The sequence below is a fragment of the Crassostrea angulata genome, chromosome 5 (assembly GCF_025612915.1).
Source record: "Crassostrea angulata isolate pt1a10 chromosome 5, ASM2561291v2, whole genome shotgun sequence".
NCBI classification, from domain to species: domain Eukaryota; kingdom Metazoa; phylum Mollusca; class Bivalvia; order Ostreida; family Ostreidae; genus Magallana; species Magallana angulata.
In genome coordinates this window covers 34354302-34379951 of record NC_069115.1, presented here as the reverse complement: position 1 = coordinate 34379951, position 25650 = coordinate 34354302, and the positions used below count along the sequence as shown (strand labels likewise).

The 25650-nt window shown below is 34.2% G+C and overlaps 2 protein-coding genes across 17 annotated transcripts in view; both read left to right on the top strand.

Annotated features, from left to right (window-relative positions):
- The window catches only part of LOC128183218 (neuron navigator 2-like), a 154643-nt gene extending 138505 nt beyond the window's left edge, over positions 1–16138 (top strand). For 13 of the 16 annotated variants that reach the window (XM_052852151.1, XM_052852152.1, XM_052852145.1 and 10 more), the window contains 14 exons: positions 4595–4820; positions 6251–6387; positions 7041–7219; positions 7492–7639; positions 8057–8210; positions 8463–8560; positions 9451–9540; positions 9832–10000; positions 10217–10388; positions 10720–10935; positions 11121–11389; positions 11579–11697; positions 11913–12131; positions 13325–16138. In XM_052852151.1, the coding sequence (XP_052708111.1) occupies positions 4595–4820; positions 6251–6387; positions 7041–7219; positions 7492–7639; positions 8057–8210; positions 8463–8560; positions 9451–9540; positions 9832–10000; positions 10217–10388; positions 10720–10935; positions 11121–11389; positions 11579–11697; positions 11913–12131; positions 13325–13465 (2337 nt within the window). In that variant the 3' untranslated portion in view covers positions 13466–16138. The remainder of the gene's footprint in view (positions 1–4594; positions 4821–6250; positions 6388–7040; positions 7220–7491; positions 7640–8056; positions 8211–8462; positions 8561–9450; positions 9541–9831; positions 10001–10216; positions 10389–10719; positions 10936–11120; positions 11390–11578; positions 11698–11912; positions 12132–13324) is intronic. The other 3 variants (XM_052852149.1, XM_052852147.1, XM_052852146.1) reach the window with 2 other exon arrangements.
- Positions 16139–19694: 3556 nt separating this feature from the next.
- On the top strand, positions 19695–23396 carry LOC128183225 (uncharacterized). The gene is made up of 13 exons (XM_052852173.1): positions 19695–19853; positions 20013–20075; positions 20367–20435; positions 20525–20593; positions 20706–20774; positions 20879–20947; positions 21096–21164; positions 21871–21939; positions 22084–22152; positions 22244–22318; positions 22476–22604; positions 22936–23064; positions 23181–23396. The coding sequence occupies exons 2-13, from the start codon at positions 20019–20021 to the stop codon at positions 23247–23249; spliced, it is 942 nt and encodes a 313-aa protein (XP_052708133.1). The 5' UTR covers positions 19695–19853; positions 20013–20018; the 3' UTR covers positions 23250–23396.
- Positions 23397–25650: the final 2254 nt, after the last annotated feature.

The window sequence follows — 25650 nt, the reverse complement described above, 5'->3', positions numbered from 1 at the left end:
CCTAGAAAAGAAGGCCTTATTGGGAAATTGACCCTTTTATTATAGGACGATATTGATCAAAGATGAGGGCTCTCCATCATTATCTTCTTTTCTTTCATACGATTGAGTCTCAGTTTTTATCCCTTTTTAGCTCACCTGAGCTGAAAGCTCAAGTGAGCTATTCTGATCACATTTTGTCTGTCGTCCGTCTGTCCGTCCGTCTGTCCGTCTGTCTGTCCGTAAACTTTTCACATTTTCAACATCTTCTAAAGAACTACTTGGCCAATTTCAACCAAACTTGGCACAAATCATCCTTAGGCAAAGGGGATTCAAAGTTGTGAAAATTAAGGGCCACACCCATTTTCAAGGGGAGATAATTAGAAATTAATGAAAAATTTCGAGAAATTTTCAAAAATCTTCTTCTCAAGAACCAGAAAGCCAGGAAAGCTGAAACTTGTGTGGAAGCATCCTCAGGTAGTGTAGATTCAAAGTTGTGAAATTCATGACCCCCGGGGGTAGGGTGGGGCCACAATGGGGGGTCGAAGTTTTACATAGGAATATATAGAGTAAATCTTTAAAAATCTTCTTCTCAGAAACTAAACAGCCAGGAAAGCTGAAACTTGTGTGGAAGCATCCTCAGGTAGTGTAGATTCAAAGTTGTGAAATTCATGACCCCCGGGGGTAGGGTGGGGCCACAATGGGGGGTCGAAGTTTTACATAGGAATATATAGAGTAAATCTTTAAAAATCTTCTTCTCAGAAACTAAACAGCCAGGAAAGCTGAAACTTGTGTGGAAGCATCCTTAGGTAGTGTAGATTCAAAGTTGTGAAAATCATAACCCCTGGGGTTAAGTTGGGGCCACAATGGGGGGTCGAAGTTTTACATAGGAATATATAGAGTAAATCTTTAAAAATCTTCTTCTCAGAAACTAATCAGCCAGGAAAGCTGAAACTTGTGTGGAAGCATCCTCAGGTAGTGTAGATTCAAAGTTGTGAAAATCATGACCCCCGGGGGTAGGGTGGGGCCACAATGGGGGGGGGGTCGAAGTTTTACAAAGGAATATATAGAATAAATCTTTAAAAATCTTCTTCTCAGAAACTAATCAGCCAGGAAAGCTGAAACTTGTGTGGAAGCATCCTCAGGTAGTGTAGATTCAAAGTTGTGAAAATCATAACCCCTGGGGTTAGGTTGGGGCCACAATGGGGGTCGAAGTTTTACATAGGAATATATAGAGTAAATCTTTAAAAATCTTCTTCTCAGAAACTAAACAGCCAGGAAAGCTGAAACTTGTGTGGAAGCATCCTCAGGTAGTGTAGATTCAAAGTTGTGAAAATCATGACCCCCAGGGGTAGGGTGGGGCCACAATGGGGGGTCGAAGTTTTACATAGGAATATATAGAATAAATCTTTAAAAATCTTCTTCTCAGAAACTAATCAGCCAGGAAAGCTGAAACTTGTGTGGAAGCATCCTCAGGTAGTGTAGATTCAAAGTTGTGAAAATCATAACCCCTGGGGTTAGGTTGGGGCCACAATGGGGGGTCGAAGTTTTACATAGGAATATATAGAGTAAATCTTTAAAAATCTTCTTCTCAGAAACTAAACAGCCAGGAAAGCTGAAACTTGTGTGGAAGCATCCTCAGGTAGTGTAGATTCAAAGTTGTGAAAATCATGACCCCCAGGGGTAGGGTGGGGCCACAATGGGGGGTCGAAGTTTTACAAAGGAATATATAGAATAAATCTTTAAAAATCTTCTTCTCAGAAACTAATCAGCCAGGAAAGCTGAAACTTGTGTGGAAGCATCCTCAGGTAGTGTAGATTCAAAGTTGTGAAAATCATAACCCCTGGGGTTAGGTTGGGGCCACAATGGGGGGTCAAAGTTTTACATAGGAATATATAGAGTAAATCTTTAAAAATCTTCTTCTCAGTAACTAATCAGCCAGGAATGCTGAAACTTGTGTGGAAGCATCCTCAGGTAGTGTAGATTCAAAGTTGTGAAAATCATGATCCCTGGGGGTAGGGTGAGGCCACATTGGGGGGGGGGGGTGTTAAAATTTTACATAGGAATATATAGAGTAAATCTTTAAAAATCTTCTTCTCAGAAACTAATCAGCCAGGAAAGCTGAAACTTGTGGGAAGTATCCTCAGGTAGTGTAGATTCAAAGTTGTGAAAATCATGACCCCTGGGGGTAGGGTGAGGCCACATGGGGGGGGGGGTGTTAAAGTTTTACATAGGAATAAAGAGTAAATCTTTAAAAATCTTCTTCTCAGAAACTAATCAGCAAGATGATTCTTTTTAATTGTTAAGACTTTGGCTCCAGGACAATTCTTCGGCCTCACAAGAAGGTTCAGAGTTTGATGTAGCTAAATATCCCATATATAAACAATTGTAAAGGATCTTTTTGAGAACTGCAATACTCAACATGTGATATGACTATAAAATTGAAGCAGGCAGCTATTTTTTCATTAGAATCATTTTGTATTACTGTTTTGGGTTATTGCCCTTGATTTATTGATTCTTGATTATTTTAATTAATGCATCCACTGTTAACCAATTACCGGTAATGTGATGATTATTTTTATACAATAATAAATATTCAATGTATATAAGTTGTTCTGCATAAGTAGTTTTGGGTTAGGCTGGATTAGTTTGTTTATTTTTGATTTCCAATTTTTAGATACTATGAATTATTTTAGGCTGGCACATATATAGGGACAGTGTCTATTGTATTGCAACGAGTGACTGTTTGGGGTTAAACTTGAACAGGTACGGAGAGATTGAGGGTGTTGACATCCCTGCTCTTTCTAATTTTCGTGTTTTTCTAACCAACGAAACAGAATGTGCGGTCATTTCTGCCCTGTATCGCATTGATACAAGTGTGCGGTCATACCTGCTTGTATTGGTGGTGGTTGCGGCGGAGCACTAGTGTATGGTCATCCCTGCTGGTGTTCTGGCCTTTCTAGTGCAAGTGTGCGGCACTCCCTGCGTTAGGTTGAGCTGTTGGCGCAAGTGTGAGGTCATCCCTGCTTGCGTTATCTCTGCTTGCATTAACGTTGGTACCTGTTGAGTTGCGTAGGTGTGCGGTCATCCCTGCCTGCATAACGTTGAGTCCCTATATATGTGCAGGAGCGGTGATTAAAGTCTGCTCTTGTAAATATTTTCAGCAATCAGGGCTATCCGAGTTCCAAGGGGGAAAAATGGATTTTATTTATACAGGATCTACATGTATTAATGTACATTGTCCAGATTGTAATATGACTCCATTAAGCTGACTTTATCATACCTATTGTTCCTCAGGTGAGCGATGTGGCCCATGGGCCTCTTGTTTTGTGTCACTGGAGAAAAAATTGTGTCATCAAGAAAAAATGTTTTTTTCTCTCTAATGATAGCTAGGTATTTACAACTAAAAAAAATACATTTGATGTGCACATATGATTTATTTGTAAATCAATATTGTGGTTATGAAATTTTGAGTCAAATGTAATTACCATCAACTAATCAAGCTAATAGATGTTAGTGGTTTTGCAAGTTAAGCACAATATATTTCACCCCAAGAGCAATAAAATTGGCAGTAATAAATACAACACTAATGAACTGTAGCAAATATGAGACTGTCAGGCAAGTAGTGCAATCATATATGTATTTATACGGTATATATACACCCACAAATAGAAGTTGTAATTTTACGACAGAAGAACATCAAAGGATTTTTATATGATCTTTTTTAACAACTGAACAGGGAGGAAATTAAGGTAGAAACAAATCAATGTAAACTTAATTTCATCAAAGGAACAGGAACAAGGTCAAATGTCCTGGTAACAACTTGAAACTCGATTTCTTTGTCATTCGTCTCTGAAGATCAAGAATATATCAAGATTAAACATGACAGCATTGCGTAACAAGTGAAGGTTTTGAAACATTCACAAACATTTTATCTTTTAGTATTGATAGATGCATGAGGAAAATGCCATTTTGCAGATAAACAAAGGAGATGTGCAGTGAAAATATTTAGTTTGGATCCGCTGCCTTCTCCGATTCGCCCGAGTTCCATTACTGTTTTGTTTATTTTAGCATTTTGTTTGTGGGGCTTATATGTTGTTTCATATAGGTGTATTTGGTTGCAGTTTATTTGGGTTTCACTTGCGCCCTGCTGAAATATAAAACATTTCATAATCTTTGCATCTGTTTTGCCTCATGGCAGATGGAAATCATTTTCTAAACAGCTAAATGCACCATACCGAATGGCAATTGTGTCTTGCCATTTCTCTGCAAAGGGGGGAAGACCTTACAACAGGACGATTTAGCCTCCCCATGTTGGATTCTTTTATTTGTTGTGTATTTAGTTATCTTATTTTTCTGGATTCTTAACTCGATCTGTGTGTGTACCTAATTTGTTCTGATTAAGGTAATTACATCCTCTGTTTATAAATATGCTTTCTATTTTTACGTTTTCCTGTTATAACATGTGGTTTGGGAGTGTTTTCCTGATTCTTTTGCAATTTGTTTAAATCAAGCCAACTTTTTTATTTAGATGCTGAGATGCAAAGAAGTATGTTCCATTTTGTATTTAGGTTTTTTTTATATCTGTGTATTAAATAGTGCTTATTTCTTTTTCCAGGATTCAGAGTTGAATGAGCTAAGGGCAACTATTGAGGCGCTGAAAAGACAGAGTGGTCTGAGTATACCTGACCCCACGATTCTCAGCCCCGGGGCGGGGCGTCGTCACACCTCACCGGGTATGGTCAATACAAACGATTACATCTCTAGTCCGCTCCACCAAATCCATCACCAATCTCCTCACCACGGCAACCGGCCCGGGTTCAATACCCTTCCGATGCCCACGGGTAAAAACGAATACTAGCTTAGCTTCGAAATCACCAACATCACTTTTGAGTGTTTTTTAACTTATTTTATAATCACTGTTGTCACATTTGTTATAGTCAGTTGCAGTTTCAAATAATCAAAAACTTTTTTTTTTTTGCACATTGTTTTTCAAGTTTGAAAAAAAATCTAGTTGAATGATCACTGATATATTCTAAGAGAAATTAGGAAGTAATAATTTATCCTACTGAAAGTGTTTGCAAGATGGATCACATTTATGTAAACTTGCGTTTTACCCATTGTTTAGCATTGAAAAAACGCTCTTCATCACTGAGAGGAATGAAAGACTTTAATACTCTTCCCAGAATCATTGGTAACACAGCTCTCCCAAGTTTTAGCTTAGATTTCCTTTTGGCCTATTTACAGGAGTTCTGGATATATAATATAGTCATATAAACTTCAGGTGCAGGGATATTGACCTTTTTTTTCATTGGAGTAATCATCATTAAGTTATATATCATTATCTTTTTAAAAAGTTTTTTTTTTCCCCTGGCATTAAGCAGGGTGGTGGAGTGGGCACACTGTTTTCTTTTTTATTTCCTTAAATTTATTGAATGTTGTACTCATCTTTTGCATGGTGATCTATTTTTCTCATTAAGTTATTTTACTCATCTTTTTCTTTTTATATATTTTTCCTCATATTTAAATTGTACTGTTTTTATTGAAAAATATAATTTTCATATATAACTCATAAATTTGTTATCCACATGTATTTGTAATAAGGATTTAATTGATCTCTGATTCAATTACCAGTATCTTTCTTCTTTTTTTTCGTTTAATATGTTAGGAAAAGGATTAGAACTCACAATTGTAGTATTTTTAAAGAATCTTAGAATATCTAGCTATGATATTTACCAAGTTAATGATTCTAAAAAGAATTGTCATGTTTCAAATGTTTTTATCTGTATTACACTTGGGATGTATAAATTTTCATAAATACTGAACTCCATGCATGCAGATGCAAACCAGTGACATGAAACAGATCCTTTCAATTACACACACCAGTTATATAAAAAATTGTATATTTTACTCATTTCAAATGATAAACAATTAATAAGAGATTGTGCAGAAAAATTTCACCTAAGAATTAAGTGCTTCAGAAAACCAAAGTGTCCTCTAAAGTAAGATCTGTTGATTGTCTCTGGTATTCAAGAATTTTACAACTCTTCCTTGGCAGACATCGTTTTACAATTGCTCGCCATATGCCAATAATCTTTCAAAAATAATTATCTCATTCTTAGCCCTGAATGATTGCTGTACTTTTTTCTGTGTGTCTGCCAACTTCCATAATCCTGTTTTGTTTCCAATGCATGTTTAAAATAATACAAAAGTCAGTCTCGGGGAGATTAGACGGAGGGGTAATGACGTCGGGTTTTTCTTTTTCTGTCACCAGAGGGCAGGATAACACGACAGCTTTCCACCGACAGTGTGTCGAGCATCAACAGTCTCTCCAGCGCCTGTAGCACCGCGAGCCAACAGTCTGCCGCCACGGACGGGGAAGCAGGTCGCCGCAAAAAGAAAAAGGGATGGGTAAGTGTCCACTACATGTTAACTTATTTCAAGGTGACATTTAGATAATACAGTTACTGTGCTATTAAGATTAATTTATGTTTAGACAACTTTAAGATAATGCACTTTCTATGCTATTGAAATTACCATGCAGGTATTCAAGTTAATGCGAAATTCAAATATTGCACTTGTTCTATACTATTGAGATTATGTGGAGACAACATTTAGATAATGCACTTTAATACTCTTAAGATTGTCTATACTCAAAGGACTTTCAGATATTGTACTTAAATAACTATCATTTAATATGTGGATATGTGGAAGCGGATACTGCACTTAAGGTACTTTTGAAATTGTTCATGTCAAGACGACATTCTTATTGCACATGCAATGCTATCAAGATTATTTATGTCCAGACAGCATTCAGCTGTTGCACTTTCAGTCCTATGGAGAATGTTATTGACAAATTCAATGCATGCAGTCTTGAAGAAGGACACGTGCTTGATAAGGCACCACATGTATTTTAAATGTTTAATGAAATATGTCTGCAACATTTTTCATTTCTCATTTTTGTGATTTTTGAAGTAACAGCTTGTCATGCTTCGGAATATATTTTATCTGCAACAAATTTAAACTTTAAAAATACTATTATAAAAAACTTTTTCTTTTAACAGCTAAGAAGTTCCTTCAGCAAGGCTTTCTCCAGGAAGAAGAATAAAAGTGGATCCATGTCGGATTGCGAGTTGGATATGGGCAATTCGAGGCCAAACTTCTCTGCTCCTAATTCTCCCCTACTCCAGATCCACATGCCAAACGGACAGGGCCTTATCAAAGGCTCTCACTCCTCCAGCGCGTGAGTAGAATACTCCTTGTCAAACAGTATCTGAACTCTGAGGGTGCAATGGCCTCTAAATGATTGTCATGTGTAAGTTGAGCAGCTTGAAGATGCAAAGCACCTGCAAATGTTGCATGCTTTAAGTAATAATGCTCAAAACTGTTATGAGAATGGGAAGCTTTTAATGCAGGCTAACAAAGCAATCATTGAAAACAGGAATGAATGAAAAAGAAGAGGAAGCTAGCACATGGAGTGAATAGAATTTGTAGAATTATAATTTCTTTTGACAGTTTGTATGAAGCGGAGGATGCCTCTTCGGTACTGGAGTTAAAGAAACAGCTCCGTGATAAGGACATGAAGCTGACAGACATCAGACTGGAGGCTCTGTCCTCCGCGCATCAGCTGGAGCAGCTCCGCGAAACCATGAATAAAATGAAGGTACACACACTTAGATAGTGTTGTGGAGGGGGAACTGTTACTGTAGTGAGCCACACCCTACAACAAAAATTATGAAATTTTATTTTACAAGCTTGCTTTTAATACACTCGCTGTATACACAGTGTTTGATGGAAGATTATGAAGGGGGGGAGGATAATATTGAGTTCCACTCAACCCCCAAGAATGAACAATTTTCAAGTCTCATTGTAAGGAAAAGTGGAGATAAAATGTCTTTTGTGGATGATGATTTATAAGTATGCTCTTCTTTTCACAAATATTTTAAAATCTTTTAAAAATAGAATTTTTAAAAATGCACTTTCAAGGGAAGCAACTCTGAATTACTACTCATTGGCAAAGGGGATAGATTGAAACATAGTTCATACTGTATAACATAAATGAATGGTATTTATTTTTCAGAATGAAATGAGTGCCTTGAAAGCAGACAATGATAGACTTCAAAGAATGATGCATGTTCGTCCATTAAATTCATCCCAGAATTCCATAGCTCATAATCGTACCAGTAGTGAATCGTTAGAGCGGTCGCTCAGTATTACAGAACAGCCTAGTTTAGGTAAGAAAGTTCCACCTTCTTTCAAAATTCAACAGTGTAGAATTTCAGAATGTGATAGGAAATGGTGTTAAAGAAGAGTGTAAGACATATTATTGATAAACTTTTTTTTCAACACAAATTGATATTTGAGATGATTATACCCAGTATCAAAGGCTGGCACTATATAAAGCAGACACATTATTTCATTAGTGCAGACCAATTGGAAAAATCAATTGAAAAAAAAAATTAATTTTGTAATATTTTCAATTTCAGAAATGTTATTATCAGAAACTCCTGACAGAGATGGCAAACGAGTGACCATGACAGTTTACCTTGGTTCAAACCCAGACCCACTTAGAGAAGGAGTGGAGGTAGAAATAGAACATTTTATACTAATATGTAACTGAAATTGATTAAATTATGATTTGGGCTATTGATCAATTTAAAAGCGGGACCAGTTAATCTTGGTTTTTCCCTCATCCAAAAACTTTCATCTTTGTGTCTGCTGCGCATCCCCAAAAAATGTTCATTTTCAAATCGGTAAATTTAAAGGTAATGATTTTGAACAAGAAAATTTGAGGATATCAAAATACTTTGAATTCCATGGCCCTGTACGCTGTAAGAACAAATGTTCTGAAAATAAGCAACCAGATTATGTAGTTATTACATGGTTTGTAGGCAAGAATGAATAATCTTGTATATTTGTCTTTCTATATCTCCACCACATTTCTCACACTGTGCTTGTACTTAAACTGCACTCAATGTGTTAGATATTTGTTAATAAAAAAGATCCCAATATTCAACTGTCAATAGATTTACTGGTAATATGGAGTTTCATTTGTACTGCATATATCTCATCTGCAAATGTATCCATAGATTAAATATTAGCTGATTCGTGAGAAATATAAAACAGGAAGGGTATATTTCGGATGTTGAGGGGGAAAAAATGGCAGCTCATAATGTCAATATCAGATGTGAATTACAATGCTTAGAGATAAACCTATTTCCTGTGTAGTACATTATCAAGAAATAAACACCTGTTTTCTAGTTTCTTCATGAAGGGCTTACCGAGATAAGATATAATTATAGCTCTTCCACAATCACAAATACAGATTGCTCGGTAATTTGTTTGTAATTCCAGGTTCTCCATTTGGCATCGGATGTTTTCTGTAATTGAGGTTCATTAATTTCGACATATGTTTCACAAGGTTGTGCAAATTCCTGGAATTTAATTTTTTTTCTTTATTTCATTATTTTGTAGAGACCTGCTGAAGTATTAATAGGTTCTCTTTCCGTCAGCGGAAAAACAAAGTGGGACATACTAGATAATATCGTTCGAAAAATATTAAAGGTGATTATTTAACGAGATTTCAACCTCTAATAAAGTGTTCATTTATAGATATAACTTTTTAAAAAAATATTTAGATTTTGTTACATTAATAAACACTGCTGTATAATTTATTTTTACTCAATTTCGTTAAAATAAGTTTTAAGCGTTACTGTTAAAGAAAGGAAATGAAAAATAGATATTCAGTTTTACAAGTCCAATTCAGACTAGGAATCAATATTTCTTTTAAACTCTGTTTTGTGTTAAATTAAGATTACTTCTTCAAAAGTTAATATGGATTACAATCTTGATCAGGAATATGTACTACGAGTTGATCCAGTGACGAATCTAGGGCTAAGTGCTGAGAGCGTGTTTTCATATCACATTGCGGAAATCATCCGAACAAAGGATGCAGAGCTGCCAGAGTTACTTCCCATTGGTTACCTTGTCGGTGATACTATGCAAATTGGAATTTGTTTGAAAGGTAAAAATATTGCTTAAATATATAAATAGGTCTCTTGTAAACAAATCTTGTTAACATTATTTAGAAATGTTTTTAGCTTGAACATAAACCTAAGTATGGAATTTGAAGATCAAATTGCATTTTTTCTTTGTGGTAAAAAAATTGGTTCATTTGATCTTAGACTTCTTTGCGTTTATTGACTGCATTTTCTAAAGTAAAGAGAAAAATGATTTACAGGTACAAGACAGAACAGTGTGGATTCCCTGGCGTTTGAGACACTGATCCCGAAGTCCATTGTCCAGCGATATGTGTCGCTGCTTCTTGAACACAGGAGGATCATTTTATGTGGACCAAGTGGAACCGGGAAAACCTACCTGGCTCAGAAACTGGCTGAGCACCTGGTTTTAAGGTAATTAGATATCTTCAAACCATATGTATTTTTTAAAACACAATTAAATATGAATGTTAAAGTTAATTATCAAAGTATTAGAAATATCAATCAAAGCACACTATGAATTGTACAGTCACCATTATTGAAAGCATCATATTGCTCTATTGATTCTGTTATGCAAAAGCAAATCAAATTCAAATTGTCTTATTCAGACAAGATTGCAATGGATAGAACCAAAACCTTTTAAACAATTTAAAATATACAGACAGTCTAATAAATTCAGCATATATTCTGCAATCTCTCACAGTAACAAACGTTTCACTTATATGTATATTTTTTTAATACATAGATCTGGTAAGGAGCTGACTGCAGGCTCGGTGGCGACCTTTAATGTGGACCACAAGTCAGCCAAGGAACTCCGACAGTACCTGGCCAACATCGCAGAACAGTGTGAGAACACAGGGGTGGGGGAACTACCCAGTGTCATCATCCTGGACAACCTCCACCATGTTGGGTCCCTTGGTGAAGTTTTCAATGGCTTCCTCAGCGTCAAGTACCAGAAATGGTAAGATCAGGGTGTCATCTGCCATACATCTACTATGCTATGAAGAAATTTCGTGATTTGACTGTGATATTTTTTAAATCTTTTTCATATACTAGTAAATACTTTAGTGAAAGAATCTTTGAAGTACTGGCTCAAAATAACAATTAATGTGATGATAATGTCATTGGTCTTATTTTTGTTTCCAGTCCCTACATCATTGGAACCATGAACCAAGCCACATGTTCCACCACAAACCTTCAGCTCCACCACAACTTCCGGTGGGTGCTCTGTGCCAACCACATGGAGCCGGTGAAAGGATTTCTGGGAAGGTATCTGCGACGGAAGCTGGTGGAGGCAGAGGTCAGGACTGGTATCCGTAACAACGACCTAAACAAGATCATTGATTGGGTGCCCAAGGTCTGGCTCCACCTCAACAAGTTCCTGGAGACACACAGTTCTTCTGATGTCACTATTGGTAAGATCGTCTTTAATTTAGCAGAAGAGATACAAATTTTACTTAATTGACATTTTGTAACAGCCCTAGTATGTTCATGGCGATCAATATGATTTTTCATCAAGTTATGAAAAGATCCATTTTTAGTTATATTTTTGTTTTATGAGTAATAAAAGACTCAATGTGAAACTGAATTGTTCTTTTCAATAGGTCCCCGATTGTTCTTGTCATGCCCTATGGAGATTTCTGGCTCTAAGGTTTGGTTCACTGACTTGTGGAACTACTCCATTGTTCCCTATCTTTTGGAGGCTGTCAGAGAAGGACTGCAGGTTTGTTGCATGACACTACACCTGATATATATACTGTGAACATATGAAAGTTAACAGCTGCACCTCTACACAGTATTATACTGCAGATATATCTTCTATTGATATTTCACTAAAAGAACTATTTAACAACATTTTTGTACCAACGTGTTTTTTGCCTGTTTAGATCGGTATGATAAACTGTCTAACAGCATTTCTCTATTGTGTTACCTCTGTAGGTCTACGGCAAGAGAGCCCCTTGGGAAGACCCCACAGACTGGGTCTTGGAGTCGTATCCCTGGGCAACGGCCAAGGACGAGGACCCCTCCCTGCTGAAGATCCGCCCTGAGGATGTAGGTTACGATACCCAGGGGGTCATCTCCACATCCAGTGGGGTCGCCCTAAAATCCAAGTCTTCTGACTCGACCAACCATATGGAACCTTCAACAGATCCTTTGGTTAGTCATGTGTAAAAACCACCGAATTGTCAATCACTGTTTCGATGTTGTAGTTCTTTGTTTTTCGTTTTAATTTTTTTTCTTTTATGAGCTGATGGTAGAATTCACGTAACGTACACCGAAACGTTTTGTTCTGACGCCACTTTGTTTCCACAAACCCACAGTTATTCACTCCAATTTTTTTTTTTTCAAAAAATCCCATTTCTATTCACAACATCCGCACCTCGGCAAATCGAAATGGAAAGTATTTTATTTGGATTTTCACAATAAAAAAATGTACACCTCATCATTCAATTAAGTGCATTGAGGAAGAAAAAATAAGTGAGATCAAAAGTTTGAGCAACTGCATGACATTTGATCAAGTCCATTCTGTGTCAGGTCCAAGCTTTTGTCATATGCAAGTCATAAAAGATTAAGTTTAAGGCCTATATAGTAATTTGTAAATGAAAACTTTTTTTTGCATAGGAAAAATGTAGATAATTTCCTGCAGAATTTGCTAAATATTGATATTTTTCAAAATGAAGTATTTTAAAATAGTGTATTGTCTTCTTCACTTCATAAATTATGGGAAAATACATAGAGCCTTATCACTTAATCTTTTTCTTTCTTTTTTTTTTTTCGAAGTGAGGTACAAAATGTACGATTGGGTGTTTGATTTCGAACATAGAAAGATGACAAAAGGCTTGAATCTGAGGCAGAGGATGTTTTTCGTAGCACAGTGTACTTTTGTTTGCTTGCATCGTATTCAGTGGCGTGCATTGTGCATAAAGTTTTGTGTGCATTTTGTTTTTGTTCAGCAGACCATTTATTTGCCGAGATATTGATCCTGATATTTCCACTTAGTGAATCATTTAAAGGCTTACTTTTTGCTATACTTTTATTATAAAATATGTATTTTAGACCTCTTGATCCTGAAACATTTATAGAGTAGATGAGAATAGGCAATGCAAATTATTATAAACACTTTACTCTTGGAAAGAAAAATTGTTCTGAATCATTCTTATGTCTACCGGGTATTTGACAAGAAGGATAATTTTTTAAATGGACTAATAATTTGTGTTTCTTAATAATCATTATGATATTTATTGGAGTATAAATGGTCTGTTGACGATGGAATGTTGTGTTTTGTTTTTGTTTATACATGTAGAGTTATCTGACTTGCTGGTATGTTTTTTTTTTCTGTGACTTTTCAGTATAACATGATCAAACGGCTACAAGAAGCGGCTAATTATTCTAGCTCTCAGAGCGGACAGGATGACGACTCCGCCAGTATATGTAGTCGGAGCAGCAGTGTTCAAGATCTGTCTACATCAAGTGTAGAATCAACCATCTAAAAAAACATTCTTAAGACTTTGTAAAATTTCTACATGATGCCAAGAATTCATTTTAAACGTTTTAATGAAGCTGTATGCTGTGATCACTTAGAAGCTTGTCAACAAGTTTATTTTGATGGAAGGAATTTTTTTTCTTTTAATTTAATTCATGTATAAAATCATGTATTATTAATTTATTTGATTATCAGAATTATTTTTGATCTGATTTGTAAATAATGTATCATATTGTCATATACCTAAAAAGAAATTGCCAAACATAACACTAAGTTTTCGGTGATATATCTGTCTCTTAGAAACAATATTTTTAGTTTGGAAAAAGCTTAGTACCTGTACCATGGAAAGTTAGCTCTAATTTTAGATATTTAATAAAAACAAACCACAAGGCAGCAATTCAGATAAGGTGCTAAATATATTACATCTTGTTTGGAAAATTGAACACTTGCAGTTCAAGTGTTACTTTTAAGGAAATATGATTTTTTATTTCACCGGTCAGGCCAAATTGGAAAAGTGCAATATTGGTTCCTATCGAACAACGTACTGCATCAAAATCATAGAACTTAATTGTATAAATAAGTCAATGTCAAGCATTGGTGTAGCTTAAATGATAAATGAGTTATCAGAGATTTAATTTGGAATACTTTTATTCAGATTTTATGTGTACCATTGTTGTCTAGTTCAAGCATGTGGCATGGTTTTGTTGTTGTGTAATACAGATTACATGTATGTAAATTGTATAGCTTCACGTTCCAAAACGTTGCACCACCTATTTTATGAGAAATTATAATCGCAAAATATGGTAAAAACTTTGATGATTTCCATATAGATTTAAATTTTTATTGCAATGATTTCCAGGGTATAAGAGAAACGTATTTTGATGATAAATTGTTTTGTTTATTTCAAGGTGCGACCACCCAAGAACGTATCGGCAGACACGGCTTAACTTTTGAGATTTATTCTGTAAATACTGGATAATAGAAAATATCAATATTGAGAAGTTCCAACTTTTTATCTGTATTATCAAACACAAAAAGAACATTGTACATGTACATATCTCTCGATCTGTTATATAGAATATGTGAAAATTAAAAACAGACTGAAAGCTATGCCTTTCTGAAGGGTAGTATCTCCTATGGTTTGAATCAAAGGAGGGTGATTTGGGGAGCAAAGAGGCAAGAATTTCTCTTAAATGGTTTAATTTCACAAGAAAGAATATTAAAAATTAAACTTATTTAATATTTATTTTGTATAAACAGAATCAAGACTTTTGATATCTTTCTGCTTTGGGTATTATATTGACCAAATATTCAAGATGAATTGGAAAAGCATGTTGTTTTTTTTAATTGGTTATGGTTTTTCATCCCGTTTTGTATGATTTTTACTTAATGCTTCAAAATCCTCAAGCTTATTGCATTTATTTCCTTACAATAATAGCTTACCTTCTTACAGTGCTATTTTTTTTTTTAAATTACAAGCTATTTTGGTTGTTGGCAAACCAGTTGCTTTGGAAGTTTCCCTTTGCCTTACGCTTGCCGATATTTCGGTCCCTAGGAGGGGCATAGGTTTATGGTGTGGCAATAATTGGTTGCTTTTTCATGATGTACACAGGCTGTTTATCCAGATTAAATCAAGGGATTAGTAATTAACACTGTGGAAAAATCTGACTGTTAATTAACATTGTCATTAACTATCATATAGATTTAACTTGATTGTATGTGAGATATATATGTGGAGTCCGTGCATGCCATTATAACTGTAAGTGGCATCCATTCATTAAATAAAATGCAGGTTTTATAATTATTTATGAAATACATGGAAGCAAATCTGCAGTGAGATACAACCGTTGCATGGAATATGCATATATGTATAAGCCGTGAAGTCTTAACCAGTAAGCTATTTCTTCACTCATTACATTTCATTTCTTTTTAAAACTATGAGACCACATGATCTCTTTATGTTCAGGTCATAGAAACAATACAGTTCTCCTGTATGTATTTATATTGTACATAATTCATTAAACAATTCTTTCTCTTACATGCATGAATATGCATTTACATGTATATAGTATATATACACATTTTACATGTATTTTCTCTTATTCTTTTTTTTTTTAAATCTGAGATAAGTACATGAAGGCAGACTCAGAGTTTTACTAGTCACCTATCATTTTATAACTATTTAAAACTTGAGTTTTAATCAACAATCATAAATTTTTTAAATACATATTTCTACATTTGTCTTGATTGAAACACAAATATAACAAGGTGCTGTATTGTTGTTAGGAAGTCATTCATTAGTACATGTATTGTACAGAAAAAGTAGGTCATATGACGTGCCAGCATTTGTACTGCTGTTACTATTTATAACTGTACATACCAAAACACTTGTTTGAATGGAGTTTCTTGTTGTTCAGAGGTTTTGATTGTTGTGGTGTTATAAATAAAAAAACAAGTTGTTTGTTGTTTTTTCTTCAAGAAAGTCCCATCTATGTACTGTACTGTGACAACAACACGCTGTTGGGATAATGTTAAACAGTGACATGTTTTCTTATCGTATTCATGAATTATATATGATACAAACATTTACAATGTACATGTTCCATGATGTTTTTTTTTTGTAAAGGTACAAGTGACAGAAAAATCATGTTTAATAATAAATATTTATTTCCTAACAATATCTACTTTGTTGTTGTTATTTTTAGCCCAAGGTGAAATGAAAATACATGTATATAAGCAGTGTGCCACTTTTTAGGTCATCTAAGTCACTGTTATTGGTCTTCATCCAGGAATATAATTTGTGAAATTTATAACCATACCACCCCATGGCCAGGGGCAAATAAGCAAAACATCTTCTCTACTCCAATACTTTTCAGAAAAAAATAAATGCATTGTTATGATGACTATGAAGCCCGGCCCTCTACCAAAATTGTGAAATTCATGGTCCTGGGTTATGGGTTATGGGTTCAAGCCCTAGGGTGGGGCCAATATGGCCATGAAGTGAAAATATATTAAATCTTAGATAAAAAAATTCCATATTCCTATATATTTGAGAAAAACAAAATGCATGGTTATGATGTCCATGAAGATCTTTACTCCAATTCTAAAATTCATGGTCCCTGTGTCGGGGGTTCAGGCCATATGGTAGGGTTAATATGACCATATACATGTAGTGAAAATATATTTAATCTATTAAAATTTTCTTCTCTATTCGCATATACATGTATTTCCTAAATTGTAAAATTCACGGCCCCTGCTTCAGAGGCTTAAGGGTTGGGCCAATTTGACCATAAAGTCCCACAGTAGTGGGAGATATACTGAATGCTTGAATCTGGTTTTCCAAAAAGTCCTTCATCAAAATTCTGAAGTTCATGGCTCGTTGGTCAGGCCTTTGGGTATTGACAACTTGGGCACATACAAGAAGTGGAGTGTATCGAATTTTGTAATATTTTCTTCCTTACTTTCATTGTCGTCGTGCATTGTTGTTTTATACATAATGTCCTGTTCTTAACTTGTAAAGTTCGCCGCCCATGGGGCAGGGACAGAGGTCTGTAAAACAACAAATCACCAAGTTCTACATGGACGTGTATTTACAGGCTGTCCCATTATAAATTATACCATTTTCTCTTTGAATACCTTTTAATCAAATTCATATATTAAAGAAAAAATCAATACATTTTCATGAATATGTCTGACGTAAATTTTTACTCAACAAATTTCCCAAACATTCATAAAATTTTTTTTATAAATTGAGCATTTTTTAAAAATATAAACACAACTAATCTAAAGAGAGTGTGACTTCCTTTTTCATCAATGACAACGTCAAGCCAATAAGTAATATTCCTATAACAACAACAGTTGTGCAAGTCTTGTTGTCTCTGTTTCGTTCATTTCAATCGTAAAACCACTTTACAATGGTATAAAGAGACAGTCTCTATAAGAAACATAAACATTTAAGATTTTCTAATTAAATGACAATGGCATACGTGAAAATACAAGTCTTAGTATGAAGAAAGGTAGCCTCATATTTTAATAAATAATAATGAAGTACAGAAAGTACATATGCTAAAAAAAAACCTGCACAGCACACGATTGCGCTAGTTCAACTCTGCACAACACACGATAGCGCAAACACAAGTCTTCAAAACACGTAATAGCCTTAACACAACCATGCACAACACATGTTCGCTATAACACAACTCTGCACAACACATGTTCGCTATAACACAACTACGCACAACACATGTTCGCTATAACACAACTCTGCACAACAAACGGTCGCGCTAACACAAATTTATACGACACGCTGTCCTGCTAACACAACACTGCACAAAATACAGTCGCAATTTTGACGGCGTGTTTTCAAAGTTGGGCTACCGCGATGCATGGCGGGCTATATGTCGAAACTGATTTAAAAAACAGTTTATTTTTTGCAATGGCTCTTTTTCACATTTTACCTGAAAGAACATCATGTTATTATCGTATTGAAATTTAAATTTTGAATATTTTTGAAATTAAAATTACAAAATCCGTATTCATTTTCCAATTAACAGACGATTAAGTTGACAAAGTAACATATTATGCAACTGCGCTAGAGTTTTGCCTTTTTACAATGTAATTGAAATTGTTTCTTAATATTCCGTAAGTAATGCATTGAACATTAATTAAAACTGCAGCACCGCTATTGAGGCTGGTTTTAGGGGCCTGCGACAAATGTTATATACACGAGTACGGTATTATATAAATAGTGCCTGTTTGGGAGGGTAACAGTTGAAATTGACACCCCGAGAAAACCATTGTCAACCGACGCGAAGCGGAGGTTGACAATGGTTTTCGAGGGGTGTCAATTTCAACTGTTATCCTCCCAAACAGGCACTATTTATTTTGTTATACTGAATGTCTTAATTTTAAGAAAATTTTACTGCTTTTATTTAAGGAATGAATTCAATATTTTTTTGTTTTATACGATATAAAATGGTTTGGGACAGTTTACGCTTTATAAACCGCGTATATATTTTTATAAAAAAGCGTAAACTGTTTCAAACCATTTTATATCGTATAAAACTAATAAATATTGAATTCATTGCTTATAATTTAATTTTTTTACTCTTCATTGTAGATAAAAACGGTCATTTGACCTTTAAAATGACGTAAAAATTCAAACGTAACGTCAGGCGTATTGATATGTTTTTGACGTTATTCTTACTATGACGTAGGCAACATTCTTTATACGATATAAAATAATTTTTTAGCCAATCAGAAAGCGCGTTACAACTATAATTAAATTATATAGGAATAACGTGAATTCTACAGCGAACCCTACGCGCATAATTTTCGCGCATGTAACAATTTTTAATGTTACCCGTTGCTACGTGCGTTGCTAACGCTGAGGGTAATAGAAAGAATTATGAACTGCGTCTTAACCAATCAGATTTCAGTATTTAACATGAAAGTATAACAATACGGTATGCCACATACCTATGGGCAAGAGAGAGAGAGAGAGAGTCGTTTTCTATTACGTCATAAATACGTCACAATGACGATCGTTATCTATGACGTCATAATCATTGTTGTTGCTACAACCGAAAGGAAGGATGGTGAAGAATGTAAGTATGATTATTTAAGGAATGAATTCAATATTTATTTGTTTTATACGATATAAAATGGTTTGGGGCAGTTTACGCTTTATAAACCGCGAAGCGGTTTATAAAAAAGCGTAAACTGTTTCAAACCATTTTATATCGTATAAAACTAATAAATATTGAATGCATTGCTTATAATTTAATTTTTTACTCTGCATTGTAGATGAAAACGGTCATTTGACCTTTAAAATGACGTAAAATTGTACAAAATTCAAACGTAACGTCAGGCGTATTGATACGTTTTTGACGTTATTCCTACTATGACGTAGGCAACATTCTTTATACGATATAAAATAATTTTTTAGCCAATCAGAAAGCGCGTTACAACCAGAATTGAATTATTTTACTGTAAATAACTCCAGATAAAGTGTACTTGGTTAAAGTCTAAATTAAATTACGCTTTTAACAATCCGATACATTAAGCGATTGATGAATTGTTTTCTAATTTTAAGTTTCACCTTGATAATCGAAGTTTTGATTTTTTTTATATCTCTGAACAAATGCATGCATCCCGCTAACAGTGATTTGGTATTTGTCTCTCAACGTATTGCGTGACATTGTCATGTTGTAAATTTTGAATTTACCGGATGGCAGTAAATACAAAGTTTACAACATGACAACATATTCGTCTCGTATTCTACGTTCCTGTAGTGGTAATACTTATGGATACTAGTAAGTTCAATTTTTTTATTTCTGCAGAATCAAACTCAAATCGAAAGGAGAAACAGAGGGCAGGTCCAGAGGGATTTTTTGGTAAACATTTCATTTTCAGAATTATTCATATTAACACTGTGTTATTATAAAGAACGCTTTGAGATATCTAACACCAACTCATAAACCTTAATTAATGCCATGTAGAATTTTGAATGTGCAGATTAATGAATGAAAATTTTATTTAATTTGATTTATCAGGTATCCATGCCATCTTGGGTCGCAAGATTTACTAAATTGCCTCTCCAAAGAAAAGCCCCAATGGTATTACACATCTTTATAATTTAACTATAATTAGCACAACTATAAAACAATTGTTTTAGATCTATTTGTGCAAGTACGGGAATTGAATTGAAGTACGGGAATTGAATTTTTAAAAATAATTGACAAATTATTAAATTGGAATTAATTTTAAAACTTCATGTTTATTCATATTATTTAGATGTACATTGTTTCATCTTAATTAATCATACTGTTTATTACTATTGATCTCTGAAGGAATGAAATAAATTATAAACAAAATTAATAATCTAGCTTCATATTGCATATTTTCAGGACCAACCAATGCAAGTGAAATTGCTGAAGAATAAAGAAAGGAGAGTGGTTGAAATGGAGGAACTATTGGTAAGAACTTTTTCACTATTGTAAATATTTTAAAATATCATAATCTGCAGGTATAAAGCATTGTTGTCATATTCATATAAATTTTTCAGAAGTATCAATCCAAGTCGCAGACCCAAAAAATCAAAGCACAAATGATCGGAGTTTTTGAAGAGCTTATGGTATATTATTTATATTTGTCGTAAATTTTAAAATTCAATTCATTTGTTAATAGATCTATTAATAAAGTATGATATAATCTTAGAAAGTCTTGATTTTATTTCGATTTTACAGACATTTCACGTTCAACAAAACATCCACAAAAATAAAGAGAGAATGGATGAAGTTCTTCAAGAGCTTATGGTAAGTTATTGTACACACAAAATATTAATAAAATCAAGATTGGGATTATAAGAAATGAACATACACACACGTGTATCTAGACAAATTGATTTTAATTTTTACAGACATTCCATGATGAACAGAAAATGATAATTAACAGAAGACAAATGCGTGGAGTTTTCGCAGAGCTAAAGGTCAGCAAAGTCTGCAGTTAAATATAAAATATAATTGACAAATCATTTTTGTATTACATTTAATCAATCAATCAATGCCAAAACAGTGTTTTTATAATGCCTCAATACATATGAAACCAGTTAATGTTTTATTTTAATTTCTAAACAGACATTTCATGAACAACGAAAGGCTGAAAAGACCAAGAAGCAAATGCGTACAGTTTTAACAGAGATAATGGTAAGCGTATTTATATTTTATGAAATACATATATTTTCGAAAATTTTGATCAAGTATCAATTATAATTTATAGCCACAGGGTATAGAAATAATTTGCTTTAGTTAATGTGTATATTATCCTCCCAATGTTATAAGATACATCTATTTACATTTTTCAGTGTCTTTGCCTGTGATAACACTACGAATCGATTTTGTACTTTATAACCCATAATACAAATGACGCCTAATTGAGGCGCCAGCGGGGTTTGCTTATTCATATTTAAATATTTAATCGCACGATGGCTTAAAATTATATAAATATAAGTAATAAGGAATCATTCTTTGAATATTATGAGGTGATAATTTCTATCATAAAGCCCTTCGGGCTTTATTGGATTTGATCACGCCCCGACCAAAATTATCACCTCATAATACTCAAAGAATGATTCCTTATTCCTTATATATATATGTACATTTTTCTTTTCTTTTTTTATGTAATTATTTTTAAATTGTACATTTGTGGTAATATCTCATAATGACAGATATGTCTGTGTACTGCAGAAAATTTGTTCACGTATATTATATATTTACTTGTATTTATAAAATACCTATAAACCATGTGGTTTTGAGCTAATAAACTATACTATACTAAATGCTTCCAATCAAAATATGATGTATGCTTTTTAAACATTTTTAAGTGTTAATTTTGTTACTTTTTTTCCAATAGATGTTTCATTCTCAGCAAAAGATAAAGACGTCGAAGAAACTGATGGCTAGAGTTTTTGCAGAGCTAACGGTGAGCGCATTTAAATAAATGTACGAGTAAAGTCAACGGTACTGAATCAAATAGTTTATACGTTGCATGTTTTGAAATACAAGTATATGTTTTCATATTATCAGTTGTTAGGTCGTAATTTTTAGTTTATCTTTCTTTCTTCAGACCTTTCATGCTCAGCAAAGGACTATGCAGATCAAGGAGAAAATGCGTCAAGTTTGTGCAGAACTTATGGTAAGCTAATGTACATATATATCTGATTATAGCAATAAACACATAAAATCAAACACAGTTGCATCTTTATTTATATTGTTCTTTTCCCTAGGCAATTCACGCTCAACGGGAAACACAAACACAAAAGATGATGAAAAGGATGCAGTTAGTGTTTGCCGAGCTACTGGTAAGAATACATGTATGATATGAAAATGCATGGCCATGCAGCATAACTAATATTTAACAAATTATATAATATTGACCAATTTGCATACGTACGCTATCATGAAGAAAATTTTATTCATGGAATATGAAAGACAAATTTTCGATTTTATTATTAATAGCAAACTAACTCTCAAAGGAAAAAGTTGAAACTGTTGGAGGAGGAGGCGTACGAGGAGTTCGTCCCGAGAAAGCTGTTCTTCTTCAACATCATCAGTTTCAAGCAAACCGATGATGACCATCTACGCCAGGTACAAAGTTACAAACTGACGTCAAATAAAAAGTTCTTTATGCAGAGTTATTGTTCCCGCTATATGTTTCCCTTAAGCTTTCAAATGTCTTTTTCATTAATTCAGTCTGCTTTGAAAATTGTCTCAAAACTGTACTTTAATTTGGTCACAAATTGATTAAAATACACTTGAAACGCATCTCAATATATATATGAAAAAGAGCAAGAGAAATGAGTTCTGTGCTTCTTCATTACACATGCATTCGTTTAACTGTGTTTCTTTATGTGCATGGAAATTACAAATGTACATACCTGGAATGTATATTAAAATATGAAAAATTCTGCCTTCGCAGGGCCCGAGTTATCCAGACTTATCTAGCCCCGTTGCATTATCTAAACTTGCACCACCCCAAGAATCCCTCGATGCCAAGGCCGCTGTTGTTGATGATGAAAATTACGACGAGGAAATGGACAAAATGGAGGTAGTTACCGCGTATCAGTAATCATTAATCTTACGGAAATTCGTTTTATATAATTTGTTTATCCATGAAGGTTTTCATCAATGCATTTATACATGACTGGGTTCTTTCTTTTTTAGACTCATTCAAAGAAAAAGAAAAAGGGTGGACTGAGGAAAAGAGTGTTCAGATTTTTTGGATTGAAATAGACATTGAACACCACTGTGCATTAGATTTATTGTGTTGTTAAATTTCTATATTGCATGTCGGCTACCTCTGTAGCTTGCTTTTAATGTCAACTTTTAAAATACCCAATTTAAAGTGGATGTGATGTCGAATGTAGTTAATTAAACTTATTTTCACCACTTTTAATTTCAGTTATAGTTCTTTTTATTCTTGTTTAGAACAAACAAAATTGTATTGATAATACATAGTGTACAGGGGAGAGAGAGAGAGGCGTTAAATTGCATATATTTGCTAAAAATTCCATGCTATTTTCACTGGCCGTACCAGGGACGTATATACTAACGTTAGTATATACGTCCCTGGCCGTACACAATTAGCCAAGGCAATGTATTGTACCTAAATTATCGTCTGTCAAAGTTACCATTTCTATCACATTTTGTTGATACACATACCGGCCTCTCAGTGGAAAACAATTGAAATTAATATATAGCAAAAATTCTAATATTTCCTCATTCATTAATTCGCTCTTTTATACCAGGAGACGTTTTTACCCTAAAAATTTTTGTAACAATTATATATGTCTGAAACTTTCTAATTCCAACGTCCACACATGAGTTTGTCACATTCAAATAAGGCACAAAACATAAACCACAATTAACGCAATTAAAAGAGAAAACAGTGTAATGAATTAACTTTGTCGACCCTTTATATCGTATTATTAGGACATTTTGACTTCCGGTCTTAAAGAATCTTTTTATTTTTTTATTATATGTAATACGGGCTTTTCGACATTCGACTTTTCTACTTTTGGTCGAAAATACCTACTGTTTTTTCTGTTGGATTATCATTATTCTTGATTATATGGTGTCCCTATAGAGCCATTTGTAAAAGTGTAACAGTCGTGAAAGACAGCGCACTAGTGCGAAGGGACATTGCGCTAGCACAAAGTGACAACGCGCTAGCATGTTTCTAACAACGCGCCGACTCAACATTAGGTACAACACGCTAGTGCGCAGTGACAACACACTGGCGCAAAGTCACAAGGCACCAGCCTATTTATAGTAAAGCGCTAGCGCGACGTTATAGGAATGATGCGCTAACACAATGTGACAACATCGCAGCGCAATATTAAAATGACAACACACAAGTTTGCACGTTTATTACAAGTCACTGAAGCGTTATTCAAATTCCAAATAAGGAATATAATTTATCATGAAGAAGCTATAGATTAATTTTCGGACTTACAAAACTTGTTCCTTTTTTTCCCCTGTTTATATGTGTTAAGAACTGAAAGAGTTGTCGGACTTTGTTGACAAACCAACATCGTTTGAAATACAGTAGAAGGGAGTCTGTCGTCTGAGATTAAGCACTATCTTCCAGAATTGAAAATTATCGAGAGAGAAACTTTCATCCTACACAACTTCGTAACGTTAATGAGTCAAATTCTTTCACTGAGATTTCGTAAGTTTCCTGTCAAATTCCATTAATAAAAATCCATACTTTTATAGCAAGTTGTTTGAGAACGTGTTTTTGAACGTTCATAAGCGCGTTCATTATATACTTAAACCAATTACTTTTTACAATCTAAACTCTGGTTTTCTAAGATTAATCTCTATATCCTCTATTATTTAAATGTTGATTGATATTAAATAAAGCATGCTATTGTTCTAAATAAACAACCGTCGTTAGGTTTACTCCCCTTTCTTAGATACATATCAATCTTTGGCGCTATTTTTGAATTATTATTTTTCAATTTCCAGCAATTAATAAAAATATTCAGACGTGTAAGGTGATGCTTTGTATCATATATTTGATAGTCTATCATTATTTCACAACTAGTCTTAATTTAAAGCAGAAATATTTGGGAATTAGCTATTTTAAATTTTAGGGCAATACACCCCCTTGAGGACGGGCTGAGACAGAGAAATATTAGCCTTGAGGGCGATACAGCCTTAGCTTTTGGTTCCTGTCTCATCTAATCCAAAACACGTGTACCAGGGCTGATACACTAATAGGTATATGTTATACACAATATACCGTCGTGTCAACATAACTTTGCATTAGCGTGACGCGGCTTGTTGTGTGTTATAGCGTGACCACGTGTTAATTTTAATTAACGCACTAGCGTGTTGTTATAAATGCGCTAGCATGTTGTTTCTATGCGTGTTTAGCTTTGGTTCCTGAGGCGCTTTTGCTCTTTTGCAAATGACCCTATCGGGACACCACACTCGACAATTTTAACTTTTGTCAGCGATTTTTTTTTTAGGTCGTATCAGGTATGGGACATGCACCTGATATGACGTACTATTCATCGAAATAAACAACTAAATCAAGGGTAATTTTATAAATAGTTTCTTTCTTAGTGCGGTGAGTAAGAGGTTTTTCTACGAATCTATAAGTCATGAGTTCGAATCCCCCTGTTAA

Bases quoted from the DNA above. Each gene is read 5' to 3' on its own strand.
- LOC128183225 (XM_052852173.1), top strand. From the start codon at position 20,019: ATGCCATCTTGGGTCGCAAGATTTACTAAATTGCCTCTCCAAAGAAAA. The intron at 21,940-22,083 runs GTGAGCGCATTT...TTCTTTCTTCAG, and splicing joins GAGTTTTTGCAGAGCTAACG to ACCTTTCATGCTCAGCAAAG. The intron at 23,065-23,180 runs GTAGTTACCGCG...TTTCTTTTTTAG, and splicing joins AGGAAATGGACAAAATGGAG to ACTCATTCAAAGAAAAAGAA.